This window comes from Lissotriton helveticus, chromosome 6 (assembly GCF_964261635.1).
Source record: "Lissotriton helveticus chromosome 6, aLisHel1.1, whole genome shotgun sequence".
In the NCBI taxonomy this organism is placed as follows: Eukaryota; Metazoa; Chordata; class Amphibia; order Caudata; family Salamandridae; genus Lissotriton; species Lissotriton helveticus.
The window spans coordinates 1,274,376,128-1,274,392,347 of NC_136067.1; the positions used below are offsets into that span (position 1 = coordinate 1,274,376,128).

The 16,220-nt window shown below is 46.3% G+C and overlaps 1 protein-coding gene across 2 annotated transcripts in view; it reads left to right on the forward strand.

Moving 5' to 3' along the window:
* DHX57 (DExH-box helicase 57) overlaps positions 1–16,220 on the forward strand; it is a 539,830-nt gene that overhangs the window by 344,514 nt on the left and 179,096 nt on the right. For both annotated transcript variants that reach the window (XM_078649008.1, XM_078649007.1), the window contains one exon: positions 12,431–12,657. In XM_078649008.1, coding sequence (XP_078505134.1) covers positions 12,431–12,657 — 227 coding nt within the window. The remainder of the gene's footprint in view (positions 1–12,430; positions 12,658–16,220) is intronic.

Here is a 16,220-nt window from a genome sequence, read left to right on the forward strand (position 1 = left end):
CACTCCCTCCAGACCATCTAACACCAGTCGGAGGCAGAGTCAAACAATTCCTACCAGTCTGGAACGCAATTACCACAGACAGGTGGGTGAGACAAATTATCCAGTATGGTTATTGCCTGGAACTCACTTCTACTCAACCCAACATACCACCCAAACACCATCCTATGTCCAAGGAACACATCACCCTGTTACAACAAGAGGTGAAATGCATGCTAGAAAAGGGGGCCATAGAGCCAGTCCCTATTCAACACCAAGGGACAGGAGTATACTCGCTATACTTCCTTTTCCCCAAAAAGGACGAGTCCCTCAGACCAATATTGGACCTCAGACCGCTAAACCAATACATACTCTCGGAGCACTTCCACATGATCACTCTACAACAAGTACTCCCGTTACTCCAGCAAGGCGACTACCTAGCAACATTAGACCTCAAGGATGCGTATTTTCACATATCTTCACATATCTATACATCCAGCTCTCAGGAAATACCTCAGGTTCACAATAGAAGGTCAACATTTTCAGTTCAAGGTTCTCCCCTTCGGGGTAACCACTGCCCCAAGAGTATTCACAAAATGTCTAGCGGTAGTAGCTGCACACCTCAGAAGGCAACGCATCCATGTGTTTCCATACCTGGACGATTGGCTCATAAAAGCAAACTCGTACACGCAGTGTGCAAGCCATACATCTCAGACACTCCAGCTGCTACACAGCCTGGGTTTTTCCATAAACTACCCCAAATCACACCTACAACCCTCCGACATACAGCAATATCTGAGAGCTACAATAAACACCTCAGTAGCAAAGGCATACCCAAATTCAGCCAGGATAGCCAACATGCAAAATCTCATTCAAAGGTTTCAGCCACTCGAGTGTTTATGCAGCTCATAGGCATGATGGCCTCCTGCATAGTCATTGTCCCTCATGCCAGACTTCAAATGCGTCCACTGTAAGAATGCCTAGCACGGCAATGGAACCAAGCTCAAGGACAACTGAAGGACCTAGTGTTGGTAGACAGTCGCGCTTACAACTCTCTGCAGTGGTGGAACCCACAAAACCTTTCAAAGGGGCGACTGTTCCAAGAGCCGGTTCCACAACTAGTACTAACAGCGGACGCATCACTGACAGGCTGGGGAGCCCACTTACTTCAATACACAATCCAAGGGCTCTGGGCAGTAAAACAAAAGAAACTGCATATCAACCACTTGGAGTTGCTAGCAATATTTCTGGCACTAAAAGCATTCCAAAAATACTTGTACAACAAGGCCGTGTTGATCCAGACGGACAACATGACAGCAATGTACTACATCCAGAAACAAGGAGGGACACACTCTCCACAGCTGTCCCACTTAGCACAGAGCAAATGGAGGCGGACAATTCCAAGACACATTTTTCTCTTAGCAGAACACCTGCCAGGGAAAGACAATCAAGTAGCGGATCTGCTAAGCAGACACAGCCAACAGCTACACGAATGGGAGATTCACGCCCAAGTTCTCCAACCATTCTTCCAGAAATGGGGGCACCCAGAAATAGATCTGTTTGCCACAAACGAAAACTCAAAATGACAGTACTTTGCTGCCAGGTTCCCACATCCGTTGTCACAGGGCAATCCGATATGGATGAACTGGTCAGGCAGATTTGCGTACGCTTTTCCGCCAACTCCACTGATTCCGCTGGTGGCACACAAACTACGTCAGCAGTCACTCACAATGATCCTGGTTGCTCCCACATGGGCAAGACAGCCATGGTACACAACGCTCCTGGAACTCTCAGTAGTTCCCCATCAATAACTGCGCCTTTCGCCCCATCTTTTAACTCAGAACCATGGAGAAATCCAACATCCAGATCCCAATCAGATGAACCTAGCGATCTGGCTCCTGAGGTCTTAGAGTTCGGATACCTTAACTTACCTCCTGATTGCATGAACATTATCAAGGAGGCAAGAAGGCCAACTACTAGAGCATGCTATGGAGCTAAATGGAAAAGATCTGTAATCTATTGCAACAACAACCAAATCAATCCATTGGATGCTTCCATCCAAAACATTATCTGTTACCTCTTGTATCTTCAAAGATGCAATCTAGCATACACTTCTATAAGGCTACAAATCGCTGCTGTAGCAGCATATCTCCAAAACAGGCAACACCTTTCTCTGTTTAGGGTACCACCAATCAAGGCTTTTATGGAGGGTCTTAAAAGGTTAATCCCTCCAAAACACCCACCTTCACCATTCTGGAACTTAAATTTGGTACTTACCAGACTTATGGGTCCTCCTTTCGAACCAATCCACTCATGTGAATTGCAATTTCTAACATGGAAGTGGGCATTCTTGATTGCCATTACCTCCCTCAGGCGAGTAAGTGAGCTTCAAGCACTAACAATTCAAGAGCCCTTCATGCAAGTACATGCAAATAGGGTAGTACTTAGGACAAACCCTAAGTTTATGCCAAAAGTCATATCCACTTTCCATATCAATCAATCAATAGAAATGCCAGGTTCGAGGCATGTGGGCTGCTGAATTCATATCTTGTGCATAGATCGCCGCCTAGTGTTGGGTCCAGATGATTGCACATTGTTGTCCTGGAAGAGTCTTCGAAGTATCACGAGATAGGTGGCTCCTCCCCCGGACTACAGTGCGCATGGGCATCCTCTCCATCCTCAGATTGTTTTTTTCCGCCATTGGGTTCGGATGTACTTTTCTTTACTAAAGTTCGGAAACTTTTCTACAAGGCCAAAAGGCCTTCGGGGTCGTCGGTATTGTTCTTTCGATCGGTGCCGAGTTCTTGTTCCAGTTCTTTTCGAGCAGGACGTCGAAGAGAGCCGCGTGGCCTTTTCGACACCAGAGGCCCGATCGTCGATGGAACGGAGCCCGTTCAAACGATGCCCCCTTTGTAACTCAAAATACCTGCACATCGATGTGCACCCGGTGTGCAACAAGTACTTATCACCCGACCACAATGAGGACAACTGTCTAGCTTGTGCTCGATTCCGGTCAAAGAAGACGCTTAGGCTCCGACGTGCAGCGAGACAAACAATGACGAAGCCAGCGCCCGACCCGGTGAATGTCTTCGATGAAGACGACGATGAGGTTGTCGAGACTGAGGATCCAGATCAGCCGTCGGATCCGGGTTCGGAGCACGACTCCAACTATTATGAAGACGACGAAGAACACGTCGATGAGGAAAACGTCGACGAGGTAAGGGACGACGCGTCCCCCATTGGAGCCGTCGATGACGACTCGAGCGATGAACCAGGCCCAGCAGTGGGTACTGGGCCCGAAAAAGACACTATGAAACTTCCAAAGGCTCAGGTTGAGGCATCGCCAAAAGGCCTTAGCCAAGATCATGACAAACATTCTATAGCCCCGCGTCTCGGCCCGGCTAAGAATATATCACACGAGCCCATCGGTCGCACTACTGAAAGCGAAACCGAAAGCCACCGAGTCAAAAACGAAACCGAAACTACTGAAAACAGTCTTCGGATTAAAGAGTTCGAACACGTCTGAGTCGACGAAGAAAACAAGTGTCGACGACCCTGCGGGGTCGAACATAAAGGGTGTCGAGCCGAAGATTGGCGCGCTAAAGTCCATCGCTAAAGCCAAGCACGTTGAACCGACGAGGTCGACGGACAGCGACACAAACAAGGGACTACAGGCTCGGAAGGTTCTCGATCCGAAGCAACGAGTCGACAGACCACAGCTCGTCAAAGCCCTCGAGCCAAAACACAAAGGCGCCTCGAAGGAGCACGTCGAATCGAGGCAAAAGATCGCACCTCCGACGCCACAAGCACCGAAGTCGACTCAAGGCCAGAGGCAAAACGACGGGGCGAAGTCGGTCAGTCCTATATCGACGCCGGCACCGAATAAGGTCAGTCTGTCTAAAGACGCTATGCCACCGATAAAATTCGGGCTGCCCCCAACTGCACGCCCTAAGGCGATCGATCCCAAAACAGGGGTCGAAACACCCAAGACGGTGTCACTTGGAAAAAGGAGTCATCCTCTGGATGAGGACGTTCTGTACCAGGAGCCCTCCTATGATAATCAGTCGAAGCTACTTATCGACTCCGAAACCGGCAGACTTACTGTTCATCAAAGAAATATCAGGTCGGAAAATCCTATGGAATCATATAAAATTCCACTCAAAAAGAAAAGGGATTCTTCAACATCGCCTGTCCTTTTCGAGGCTGTAGGGTACCATGGCCAGGACACTTCTGCATACTCACCCACACGCTCTAATGAGGATATGGGGTATGACTATGATGAACAATATTCTTACCCTGCGGACAATGATCAGGATGACCAGACTCAAGCCTGGACAGACCCTAATGACCAGGGGGAGTCACAAACTATTCCCGATACTCCTTCTTATCCTGTCAAAACTTCGCCAACAGAAGATACAGCAGCGTTTAACGCATTAATAGAAAGGGCAGCTCAAAATCACGATGTGGACATGCATGCTGACCCAATTGAAGAGGACTTCTTGTTCCACACTTTCTCCACTTCAGAGAAATCAGTTAAAACATTGCCAATGTTAAAAGGTGTCCTTAAACACGCAGGAGACATTTTCAAGGAAACCACAAGAGCAAGGGTTGTTAACCCCAGAATTGAAAGAAAATCCAGACCGGCGCCTGTAGACCCTACATACATTAAGGGACAGCTGCCGTTGGACTCTTTGGTGGTATCCAATGCTCGTAAACGTACCAACTCACAAACTACTGGTGATGCTCCTCCTCCAGACAAGGAGTCTAAAGTATTAGAGGCTTCTGGGAAAAGGGTAGCTGCTCAAGCAGCTAATATCTGGAGAATTTCCAACACACAGGCCCTATTAGCCAGATACGATAGGGCGCATTATGACACATTAGAGCAACTGCTACAACATTTGCCTGATGCTTACAAAGAGGGAGCAGAAACACTGATACAAGAAGGGAAACTGATATCCAACGCATCCATTAAATGTGCGCTAGACGCAGCAGACACTACAGCCAGGGCCATCAACACAAGTGTCATGCTCAGAAGGCATGCTTGGTTACGCATCTCTGGGTTCAAACCGGAGATTCAAACAACATTATTAAATCAGCCTGTGAACCCTGATTTTTTATTTGGTCCTGATGTGGACACAATCTTAGAGAAGATTAAAAAAGACACAGAGACAGCCAAATCTATGGGTGCCTTGCAGTCACAACAATTCAGAGGAGGCTCCTTTCGTCGCTCCAATAACAGAGGAGCTACAAGAGGCCAGGCTTCCCAGCAGACTCAATACAATAAAGGGAGCACGCAAACCACCTATAATAAAACAGGCAGAGGTGGATACCGTGGCAACAGCAGTAAAGGCAGAGGACGAGGGAATAACAACACCAGATCCTCTGCAAATACTAAACAGTGACGCCTGGTCACTGCCCCCGGACCATGTAACACCGGTCGGGGGCAGGTTACAACAGTTCCTGCCAGTCTGGGAAAGCATGAGCACAGACAGGTGGGTGATACAACTTATTCAGTACGGCTATTGTCTAGAGCTAACATCCACTCCACCCAACATACCCCAAAGGCACCGTCCTCTGTCCGCAGAGCACATACACTTATTGCAGCAAGAAGTCATCAACATGCTGCAAAAAGGGGCCATAGAACTCGTCCCTATACAGCAACAAGGTACAGGGGTGTACTCGCTGTACTTCTGAATCCCCAAGAAGGACGGGTTTCTCAGGCCAATACTGGACCTCAGGCCCCTAAACCAATACATCTTGTCAGAACACTTTCACATGCTCACTTTACAGCAAGTTCTACCATTGCTCAGTCAGGGAGATTTCCTCGCAACACTAGACCTAAAAGATGCATATTTCCACATACCAATACATCCAGCGCACAGGAAGTATCTCAGGTTTACCATCCAAAATCAGTACTACCAGTTCAAGGTACTGCCTTTCGGAGTGACAACAGCCCCCAGGGTGTTTACCAAGTGCCTAGCGACAGTAGTGGCGCACCTACGGAGAAACCATATTCACGTCTACCCCTATCTGGACGACTGGCTCATCCAAGCAAAGTCAGCCCAGCAATGTGCCAGCCACATGTCCCGCACTATTCACCTCCTACACAGCCTCGGATTCTCATTAAACTACCCAAAGTCTCATCTTCAGCCCGCCCATGTACAACAGTACCTGGGAGCAACAATAGACACTCTGGCAGCAAAGGCGCAGCCAAACTCCGCAAGAATCAAGAGCATTCTACTACTGATTCAGAAATTCAGACCCCAACACTCGCTCACGGCACGGGTGTTTATGCAGTTGATAGGCATGATGGCCTCCTGCATCTTCATAGTCCCTCACGCGAGACTACACATGAGTCCGCTTCAGGAGTGCTTAGCACGGCAGTGGAACCAGGCTCAAGGACAATTAAAAGACCTAGTGTTGGTGACCGGTCGCGCATACAGCTCTCTGCATTGGTGGAACCCACAAAACCTTTGCAGGGGACGACGTTCCAAGAGCCTGTACCACAAATAGTGCTGACAACGGACGCATCTCTCCTAGGATGGGGAGCGCATGTCCTCCATTACACAGTGCAGGGACTGTGGACGACACAGCAAAAAAGGATGCACATCAACCTGCTGGAACTGATGGCAATCTTTATGGCAATGAAGGCGTTCAAGGTACATTTGTGCAACAAAGTCGTGTTGATCCGGACGGACAACATGACTGCCATGTACTACTTACAGAAGCAGGGAGGGACACAATCTCCACAGTTGTCCCATCTAGCGCAAAGCATGTGGAATTGGGCCATTCAGAGAAACATCTTTCTCATGGCGGAACACCTCCCAGGCAAGGACAACCAGATGGCAGATCTGCTCAGCAGACACAGCCACCATATGCACGAGTGGGAGATACATGCCTCAGTGCTGCAACCGTACTTCCAGCGGTGGGGTCACCCAGAAATAGACCTGTTCGCCACAAGGGAAAACGCAAAATGCCAAAGCTTCGCCGCCAGGTTTCCACATCCGCAGTCTCAGGGCAATGCGATATGGATGAACTGGTCAGGCAAGTTTGCGTACGCTTTTCCCGCAGCCCCGCTCATACCACTAGTGGCACGCAAACTGCGACAACACTAGATGACACTCAACCTGGTTGCTCCAACGTGGGCGCGGCTACCATGGTACACCACGTTCCTAGAACTTTCCGTGGTTCCTCATCGAAGGCTGCGATTAACACCCAGTCTTTTAACGCAGAGCCATGGCGACATTCAGCACCCAGATCCGCAACAGTTGAACCTTGCGATCTGGCTCCTGAAGTCATAGAGTTTGGTTACCTCAACTTGCCTCCTGACTGTATGAATATTATCAAAGAGGCAAGAAGACCTACAACCAGAGCATGCTATGCGGCGAAGTGGAAACGATTTGTCATCTATTGTAACAATAATTACATAAATCCGCTAGATGCATCTACTCAAAACATCATATGTTAGCTGTTACATTTACACAGATGCAATCTGGCTTACAGTTCCATACGTATACATTTAGCTGCGGTGGCAGCTTATCTTCAGAACAGGCAGCACCTTTCACTCTTCAGAGTACCTGCTGTTAAAGCTTTCCTGGAGGGACTCAAAGGAATCATTCCTCCAAGACACCCACCTTCACCTGTCTGGAACCTAAACGAGGTTCTAACCAGACTAATGGGACCTCCTTTTGAACCTCTACACTCCTGTGAGATACAATTCCTAACGTGGAAAGTGGCTTTTCTAGTGGCAATTACATCACTTCGAAGAGTTAGTGAGCTGCAAGCCCTAACTATTCAGGAGCCATTCATACAAATTCATTCACGCAAATAGGGTAGTACTGCGAACAAACCCTAAATTTATGCCGAAGGTGGTATCCCAGTTTCACATCAATCAAGCTATAGAACTGCCAGTATTCTTCCCAAATCCAGAATCCGTGGCAGAAAGGGCACTACATACCCTAGACGTTAAAAGAGCTCTCCTGTACTATATAGACAGAACAAAACTTTTCAGAAAGACTAAGCAACTGTTTGTTGCCTTGTCACCACAGCACAAAGGCAACCCCATTTCCAAATCAGGTATAGCCAGATGGATTGTTAAGTGCATGCAAATTTGTTATCAAAAAGCTAAACGCACATTAACAGTTTCCCCAAGAGCGCATTCAACCCGCAAGTTAGGGGCATCCATGGCTTTCCTAGGAAACATTCCTCTAGAAGACATATGTAAGGCAGCCACATGGACTACCATACATACATTTACCAAACACTACTGCGTAGATGTACACTGCAAACAGCAGGCAGCTGTAGGGCAGGCTGTACTCAAGACTCTTTTTCAGACTGCTGCAGCTGGCACGGGCAACCGCCGCTAGGGGGAGACTGCTATACATTCTATGCACTAGATATCAATTCAGCAGCCCACTTGCCTCGAACGGAATATGCTACTTACCAGTATGCATCTGTTCTTGGCATGTAGGGCTGCTGACATTCATATCGCCCACCCTCCTCCCCGGTGCCTGTTGCAGCTGCAGTATTCTCTCTAGCAATATTATCTTTTGCATGGCCATCTCTTACTTTGCTATACTCCATCTCTGCCACAATGGCGGAAAACAATCTGAGGATGGAGAAGATGCCCATGCGCACTGCAGTCCAGGGGAGGAGTCACCTATCTTGTGATACTTCGAAGACTCTTCCAGGACAACAAGGTGCAATCATCCGGACCCAACACTAGGCGGCGATCTATGCACAGATATGAATGTCAGCAGCCCTACATGACAAGAACAGATGCATACTGGTAAGTAGCATATTCCATTTCTGTCCTGCCGGCCCATCGGTGCTACCTGCGGTTCGTGGTATGAGATGAGCATTTCAGTTAGCTGTGCTCCCCTTTAGCCTCACCAGTGCCCCTCAAATGTTCTTGGAAGTTATGGCAGTGATAGCGGTACACCTTTGGAGGTCAGGGGTGCCAGTCTTTCCTTATCTCGACGACTGACTGTTGAAGGTGGGCTCGCCCCAACCAGTCGTCAGCCACCTCCAAACTACAGCAAACCTCCTTCCATCTTTGGGGTTCACTATAAACATGATGAAGTCACACCTCACTCCTTCTCAGATGCTCCCCTTCATCTGAGACATTCTGGACATAGTTAAGTTTTGTGCCTTTCCTCTGAAAGGGATTCTGGGACTTTCAGGCTATGATTCCAATCTATCAATCTTGATCCTGGATTTCTGTGAGATCAACTGTGAGGCTGCTGGGACTGATGGCTTCCTGGATCCTGCTCGTCAAGCACACCAAGTGGCATTTGTGGACTCAGCAGTAGGATTTGAAGTTCCAGTGAACCCAATATCAAGGGTACCTCACCAATCACTTTCAGATGTCGGAGGAGACTAAAAGATCTGCAGTGTTGGCTACTGTACCACAATTTGTAAAGCGACAGACCACTGTCCATTCCTCACCCAGAGCTCACAATGGTGACTGATGCATCATTTCTGGGCTGGTGTGGCCACCTGGAAGAGGTGGAGCTAATATGCCTCTTGTCTCCGGCAGAGTCCTGGCTCCATATCAACCTTTTGGTGCGGACGGTTATTTGCTTGCCGCTGAAAGCCTTCCTGACGTCTATCAAGGGAGGCTGATACAGGTGCTCACGGACAACACCACCAGAAACATAGCAGATAGGGTCACAGAACCTGTTCCATGAGGCCTTGCGTCCCAGGAAGTGGTTGGAATGCCACAGTATCTTCCTGGTTGTGAACCACCTGGCAGGCTCATTGAATGCCAGGGCGGACAAACTCAGCAGTTGGCGCCTAGTGGATCATAAGTGGCAGTTACACCCAGAAGTGGTGCAAGGTCTTTTTGCTGAATAGGGAGAAACTTGGCTCGATCTGTTTGCCACTGCCTAGAACGCGCAATGTCAGCACTTCTGTTTGCTGAAGTTTCTCACTCGGAGACATGTTTCACCCTGACTGTAACTCGGAACTCTTGTATGCCTTTCCACCAATACTACTCTTGCCCCAAGTTCTCAAGAAGATTAGAACCATGTGAGCTCAAGTCATTCTTATGATTCCGGACTGGAAACAGAGTATGGTATCCTGAACTACTTGACTTGAGTTTCTGCCCTCCGATCAGGCTGCCCCTATGGGATGATCTGCTGACACACCAGAAAGGCCAAGTTCTCCACCTGGCCGTCAAAGTCTCCACCTTCATTCATGGAGATTGAGCGGTGCCAGCTGAATGCATTTGATCTCCCTGGGGGGGGGAGTTGATGTCATCTTGGCTTCCAGGCGTCCCTCTACAAAGACTTTAAACACCTGTTGATGGGACAAGTTTGTGGTTTGGTGCAGTACACGCTAAATTGACACCCTCCAGGCCTAATTTTCAGATTTCCTGCTGTTTGTTCTGTCCCTCCACAGGCAAGACCTTGCTTTGGCATGGTTAAAGGTTTTCTTTTGGCCTTCCTGTGATTGCCTGAACAGCCACCCTTCTTTTAATCGCTGGTTGTGATGTGGTTTTTGAAAGGTTTGCAGCATCTGTCTCCAGCCTCCCCTTTTGTGATGCCCTGATGGGACCTTAATCTCGTCCTTACTTATTTGGTGGGTACTCTGCATGAGTCACTCATCAGCTGTTGCCTATGGCTCCTCACCATCAATACTGTGTTCCTATGTGCCATCACCTCAGCTCGGCGTGTGAGTGAGCTTCAGGATCTGTGTGTTTGTTCATACACCACTCATCACCTTTTTCCCAGTTAAGCCTGCCCTGCGGTCAAGGGCATCGTTTTTTACCGAAAGTAGTGACGCCATTCCACATTCAACAAACCATTACCCTACCAATGTTGTATGCTCCGCCTCACCCTTTTAAGGAAGTGGGAAAACTCCATCACTTAGACCTCAAAAGAGCACTAAGTTTCTATATCGATCGATGACTGAGTGGGCAATCAGCTCTTTGTGGGGAATCCTCAAGATTCCTCACCAAGCGTCCCATCCTCCCTGTTCTGTGATTTGACTCTACCCATTCATAAAATTCCAAGCCTAGGAATCTGCATTGTGGTCTATCAATTTGCTTTTAAGCATCCACGTCTGGGGCTGTGGACTGTCTTAAAAGAAACTGACATCTGCCTGCAGGAGTGGTGCCTATATAGACCCCATATGTTACTTCTGGAGTGGAACAGCATCAGTGCAAAGCTACACGGCACCTCCTTTCGGCATGCAGAGGTAGCATAGAAATATTTCAGAATCCAGTGTGACACCTGGGAAATATTCAAATGCTGAGGAACCTGCAGCTAGATAGTCTCTACTGGAAAGAGTGTTACCAAAGGTAAGTAATTTGATCAAAAGGCACATCAAAGCAGTCAGTTCATCTAAAGCAGGGCACTGGAATTATGTGATTCTGCGGCTGCGCGATTTCCCTATAGTTCTAGATTTGCCGCATTATCCATCATCTGGTGCAGGCACACAGAGATGGTCCGATGGGGAGGGGCGGACAGCGCCATCAATAGAAGAGAGGAATTACGTGGGGTACGCAAAATTCCCATTTCCATGAAATGGGACCAGATGTTGGAAACACTGGAGGCTAAGGATCTGGCGGAACCCAATGGGTCCTAGTGAGTGTCGCCCCCTCCTCCACAAGTCACTGAGTCCACGTAACACCGTCCCCCTATACAATGCTCTCTAATATGAAACTGCTTAAGACGAGACAACCCAAAGGGAATCTGTACAAATGCACTCTAAGGCGACGAATAAAAGAGTGAGCCAGCTCGGGGTGGGGGGTGGGATAATGGGGAGTTGGGAAAGGTTATCCAGTTCCAGGTTGGACTGCTTTATTACAGAGTCATCTAAAATGAGTACAGGCACAACAGCTATACAACTGTAAATACTTGTACATGCAAATGTGGATTGATTATAGCAAATATAATGAAACAATTTGTATGATAATAAACGTAATATCAGACGACAAACTGTATAATCTGAGATGACTTCTGTAATGCAAAATGATGCGACAATTGTTTGGATTGTTTACACCAACAAAATCAATAAACTGTTTTTAAATCCATCATCTGGTGCATAATCTGCAGATTTTAAAAAATAAATTGTATTTGGATCAAAAGTTGCTAAAAATGTGGCCACATGTGTTCCAGTGCAGTGGAAGGCCCTTGTGAAAGGTTGATCGGCCATCTTTCAGGTACTAATGAGATGGTGTTCCCATCTGTAAAAATAACAAAATAAGGAAATAATACTTTGGCAAAATGTGCTGCATTATGATGCATCATTTTCCTTTTCTTGCCACATAATTTGAGCCTTCCTTTCATTCAATGTTGTCCTCCGCTGCTGTGTAAATCCAGTGTCCGTGATTTAAAGTCAGTGGCCTTGCAGGTGCACGCCAGAGCGTCCAAACTCTGGGTGCAGGTTTTTAGGGGGCCGGCCGCCATGAGTTTTTGCTGATGGTCACACTGCGTCTTTGCCTCCTTAGATATGTGGTGGAGGACGGAAGCATGTATGCTCGCTCTGCTAAGCAGGCTGTCAGGGACTCGCATGGAAAGCCCCATAAAGCAGGAAAAGGAAAGAGCTATCAAGACGTCATGGATGAGCTGGATGAGCAGATGAGCTCCAACCTGCACGTCGAGGATTCCCGGAGGGTCAGGGACTCCATCCCCGATCAACAGCTCAGTTTTAAACAGCTCTCCGATCGATATGAAGGTAATTGTGTGAAGGCCGTAAACAAATCATCATTTTCGTACCCCATATAAAAACACTTTTTATTCCTACCTTTCTGATGACTATTTACAGTTACTTACATCTTTATCCCATACATTAGCTAATGGGCCCCTGCCTAACACGTGGAATGCACTGAAGGAAGAGAAGTGCCAAATTTCCAGAGTATTAACATTAGAGAAAAGTACATACAATAAATGTAAGTGGATCCCATTTGCATAGTATGTTATTCTGAAACTCTGGCATGGGCCTGATCCCCCTCGGCCTAACTTGGACACAAATGTTCTACAATTTGCTATTTTTCAACAACGTCTTAGGGAGTAGCTAAAATGGCTTTTGCGATTCTCAAATTGCGATTTTTAGGGAATCGCAATTAGGGAATCGCAAAACGCAATGTAGGTAGGATTAGCAAAATATTTTGCGAATCCTACATATTCCTTATTTGCGAATCGCAAATTGAGATTCGCAAATTGGGAATACCTTCCCATTCATTCCTATGGGCTAGAAGGCCCATAGGAATGAATGGGAAGAAATTCTCAATTTGTGATTCCCAATTAGAGAATCGCAAATTGAGAATGCAATTTCAAGGTTGCAAGGGCGTCAATAGGACACCCTGTTGCACCCCTGAAATAAGCATGTGTGTACATGTGGCGCACGTACAAGCGCTAAGGGCATGTATGTGCGCCACATGGCACTTTGAAAAATGCAAAAACAAGTGCATTTTTCAAAGAAATTGCAAATTTCCACCTACCTGAAGTTGGTGGTAATTTGCGATTACTTAAGACAAAATCGCACAACTTGGGTGCTTCCTACATTGCATTTAAGGGATCGCAATTTGGGATTCCTTAAATGCATTCGCAAAATAGGGAATCGCACATTTTGCGATTCCTCATTTTGCTAGTGGGTATGTGTCTGCTACACAGCACACTGCCCAAATTGCAATCTCAATTTGGCTTCCTACATATGGCCCTTAGTCGCAAAGCTAAAGTTTGTTGCTCAAGCTTCGGATGGCACATTTTCTGTGTTTAAAGAAATAGATTAGTGAGATAGTGCAAGTTTTATAAATAAAGGGAGCTTTGAGTGCTTCTTGTAATTTAAATGGCTGTCACAGAGTCCCACTAGCACTCATCTGCAGCTGAAACTTGCAGTGCATTTTTACAACGCTGCACAGACATGCCGTACACTTGGGTTGGGTGTCAACATGTTCCCATCAGAACCTTCTGCCAAAAACAACACATACGGATATCTCCAACACGATAGATTGGAGAAAGAACATATCACACATATCTACCGAGCAATATTGTTAGGTATTCACCTGCTTCGGACATGCTCACAACACCACAACGCACTACCCGATACTTCAAATGCAAACCACTCACAGAACACCTTGTAGCCGAGTAAGACAGTCCAGATAGGACCTTTGCTGGGTATAGTGGTTTCCAAAAACCACAAAAAACTCTAGGTAATGCCCGCACATGATTCATATATATTATTTATTTCAAAACACACGTTACAAAAGGACAGGCCACAAATACACTACTGATTCTCCAGCTCATAAACCAGGCAAATAAATATATCTAAAATATTATACCATAACTTCTGCCTTTAGCATTCCTACACCGCCGAGGCCTTGTGAAATCTTCATCCTTGTCCTTTTGTCATAGAACAAATAACACAGAAGGTGTTTAGGCAGATATTCGTTGTAAAATGCACACCTTTTAGGACTGCACTGTTTTCTTCACCTGGCACAGATTCTGGTATGCACAGGCTGATGTGTAAACACGTGATGGGTATTATTGAGTTATAATTTGATTTAAACGTATAAAGATTTTTGATGCACGATAGATATTTACACTTGGCTGTGTTTGAAACTGTATTCGTTTTCCTAGGCTCCACAGCATGCTTCTCATCTATTGTAAATTTCTAATGGGACTATCCCCCAGATGCATCAAGCATCCAGTTTGCGATTCCTTATTAGCGAAAAATAAGGATTCGCTAATAAGGAATAGCAAAATGCTATGCATGAAGAAATCGCTAAAAAAATTGCGATTTCTAAAAATTCCTTAATTGCGACTCTCAAATTGCGAATCGCAATTAAGGAATACCTCCTCATTCATTCCTATGGGCCTTGAGGCCCATAGGAATGAATGGGAAGACATTCTCAATTTGCGATTCGCAATTAGCGAATCGCAAATTGAGAATGCAATTTCAAGGGTGCAGGGGTGTCCAAAGGACACCCTGTTGCACCCCTGAAATTAATATGTGCACATATGTAGCGCACACACATGCCCTAAGTGCATGTGTGTGCGCAACATGAAACTTTGAAAAATGCACAGTTTTTGCAAATTACCATGAAGTTGAACTTCATGGTAATTTGCTCCCCCTATTAGCGAAATCGCTATTCTTTTTACTTTGTTGCATTGCAATTAAGGAATCTCAAGTTGGAATTCCTTAAATGCAATCGCAATTTAAGAAATCCCAATTTAGAGATTCCTTAAATTGCGATTTTTACATTTGGGATGATGCATCCCAAATGCAAAAATACCGGTCGCAAAGGGGCAGATTCTGAGAATCTGCCCCTTTGCGACCAGATTTTCCTTTAATGCATCTGGGCCTATGTGAACTATTGTGGTTTACTTGGCATACTTCACTTTTATCTTAGTAAGTGAATTCGATGAACTCTGAAGCGCTGTAAAGCAAGCATTGCAGACAGCTCAGAGTGCATCAAGGCCATGCTACCGGCGCTATACAAATGTGAATAGCATACTTCTTAACTCTCAATAGGTTTCTCATACTCCGTTTACATACATACATACTAAACTAAGAACAGCACATGGAGTCCCCCTGCTGCACTGTTCCCCAGATGGCAGAAGGGGTAATAATAAAAGGAAAATAGTGTGTTCCTTTGACTCACTCAAGCTCCATACACGTGTTCAGATCCACACTGCCATTACCAGCTGCCCTTTTCAAATATTTATTGCTTGCACATTTTTGTTAAATGTTTTAACCCTTCCAAGCCGCCTTATTGTACACTACAGAGCGCTGTAATTGTACAGAGGAGCATAGAAACAGGGTAAAAGAGCACTTTCCAAGGAAACACCGAGGGATGAAGATTGAGTCATTTCCATTCACTGCTTTTGCATCCTGAATCTTTGTACCTGAGTTGGAGGGAATGTCCAGGTGAGGGTCCCAGGCAGGTAGTTTACGTGCACCGAAGATGTACTACACCCTTGAGCCCAGTACAGCTGAAGCATTGTGTCTGTGTGTTTTTGTTCCATTTCAGAAGGGATGTGGCCAGGCAGCTAGTTCTAGAAAGATGGGTTGTGGGTGGTTTGCATAGGGTTAGTCAGTCAGTCTAACAACGCAAATAAGCTAAAAAAATAATTGTGGCATGGCCAAGGAAAGATTCTCCATCACCTCATTTGTGTGGTCTAAACAAGTCACCCACTTTGAAGAGGTACAACAAACACACAGGCGCAAACTAAATAACGACACAAAATTCATCAATAACTAAGAAGCAAGAATATTGATCATAACATTTCAGAATC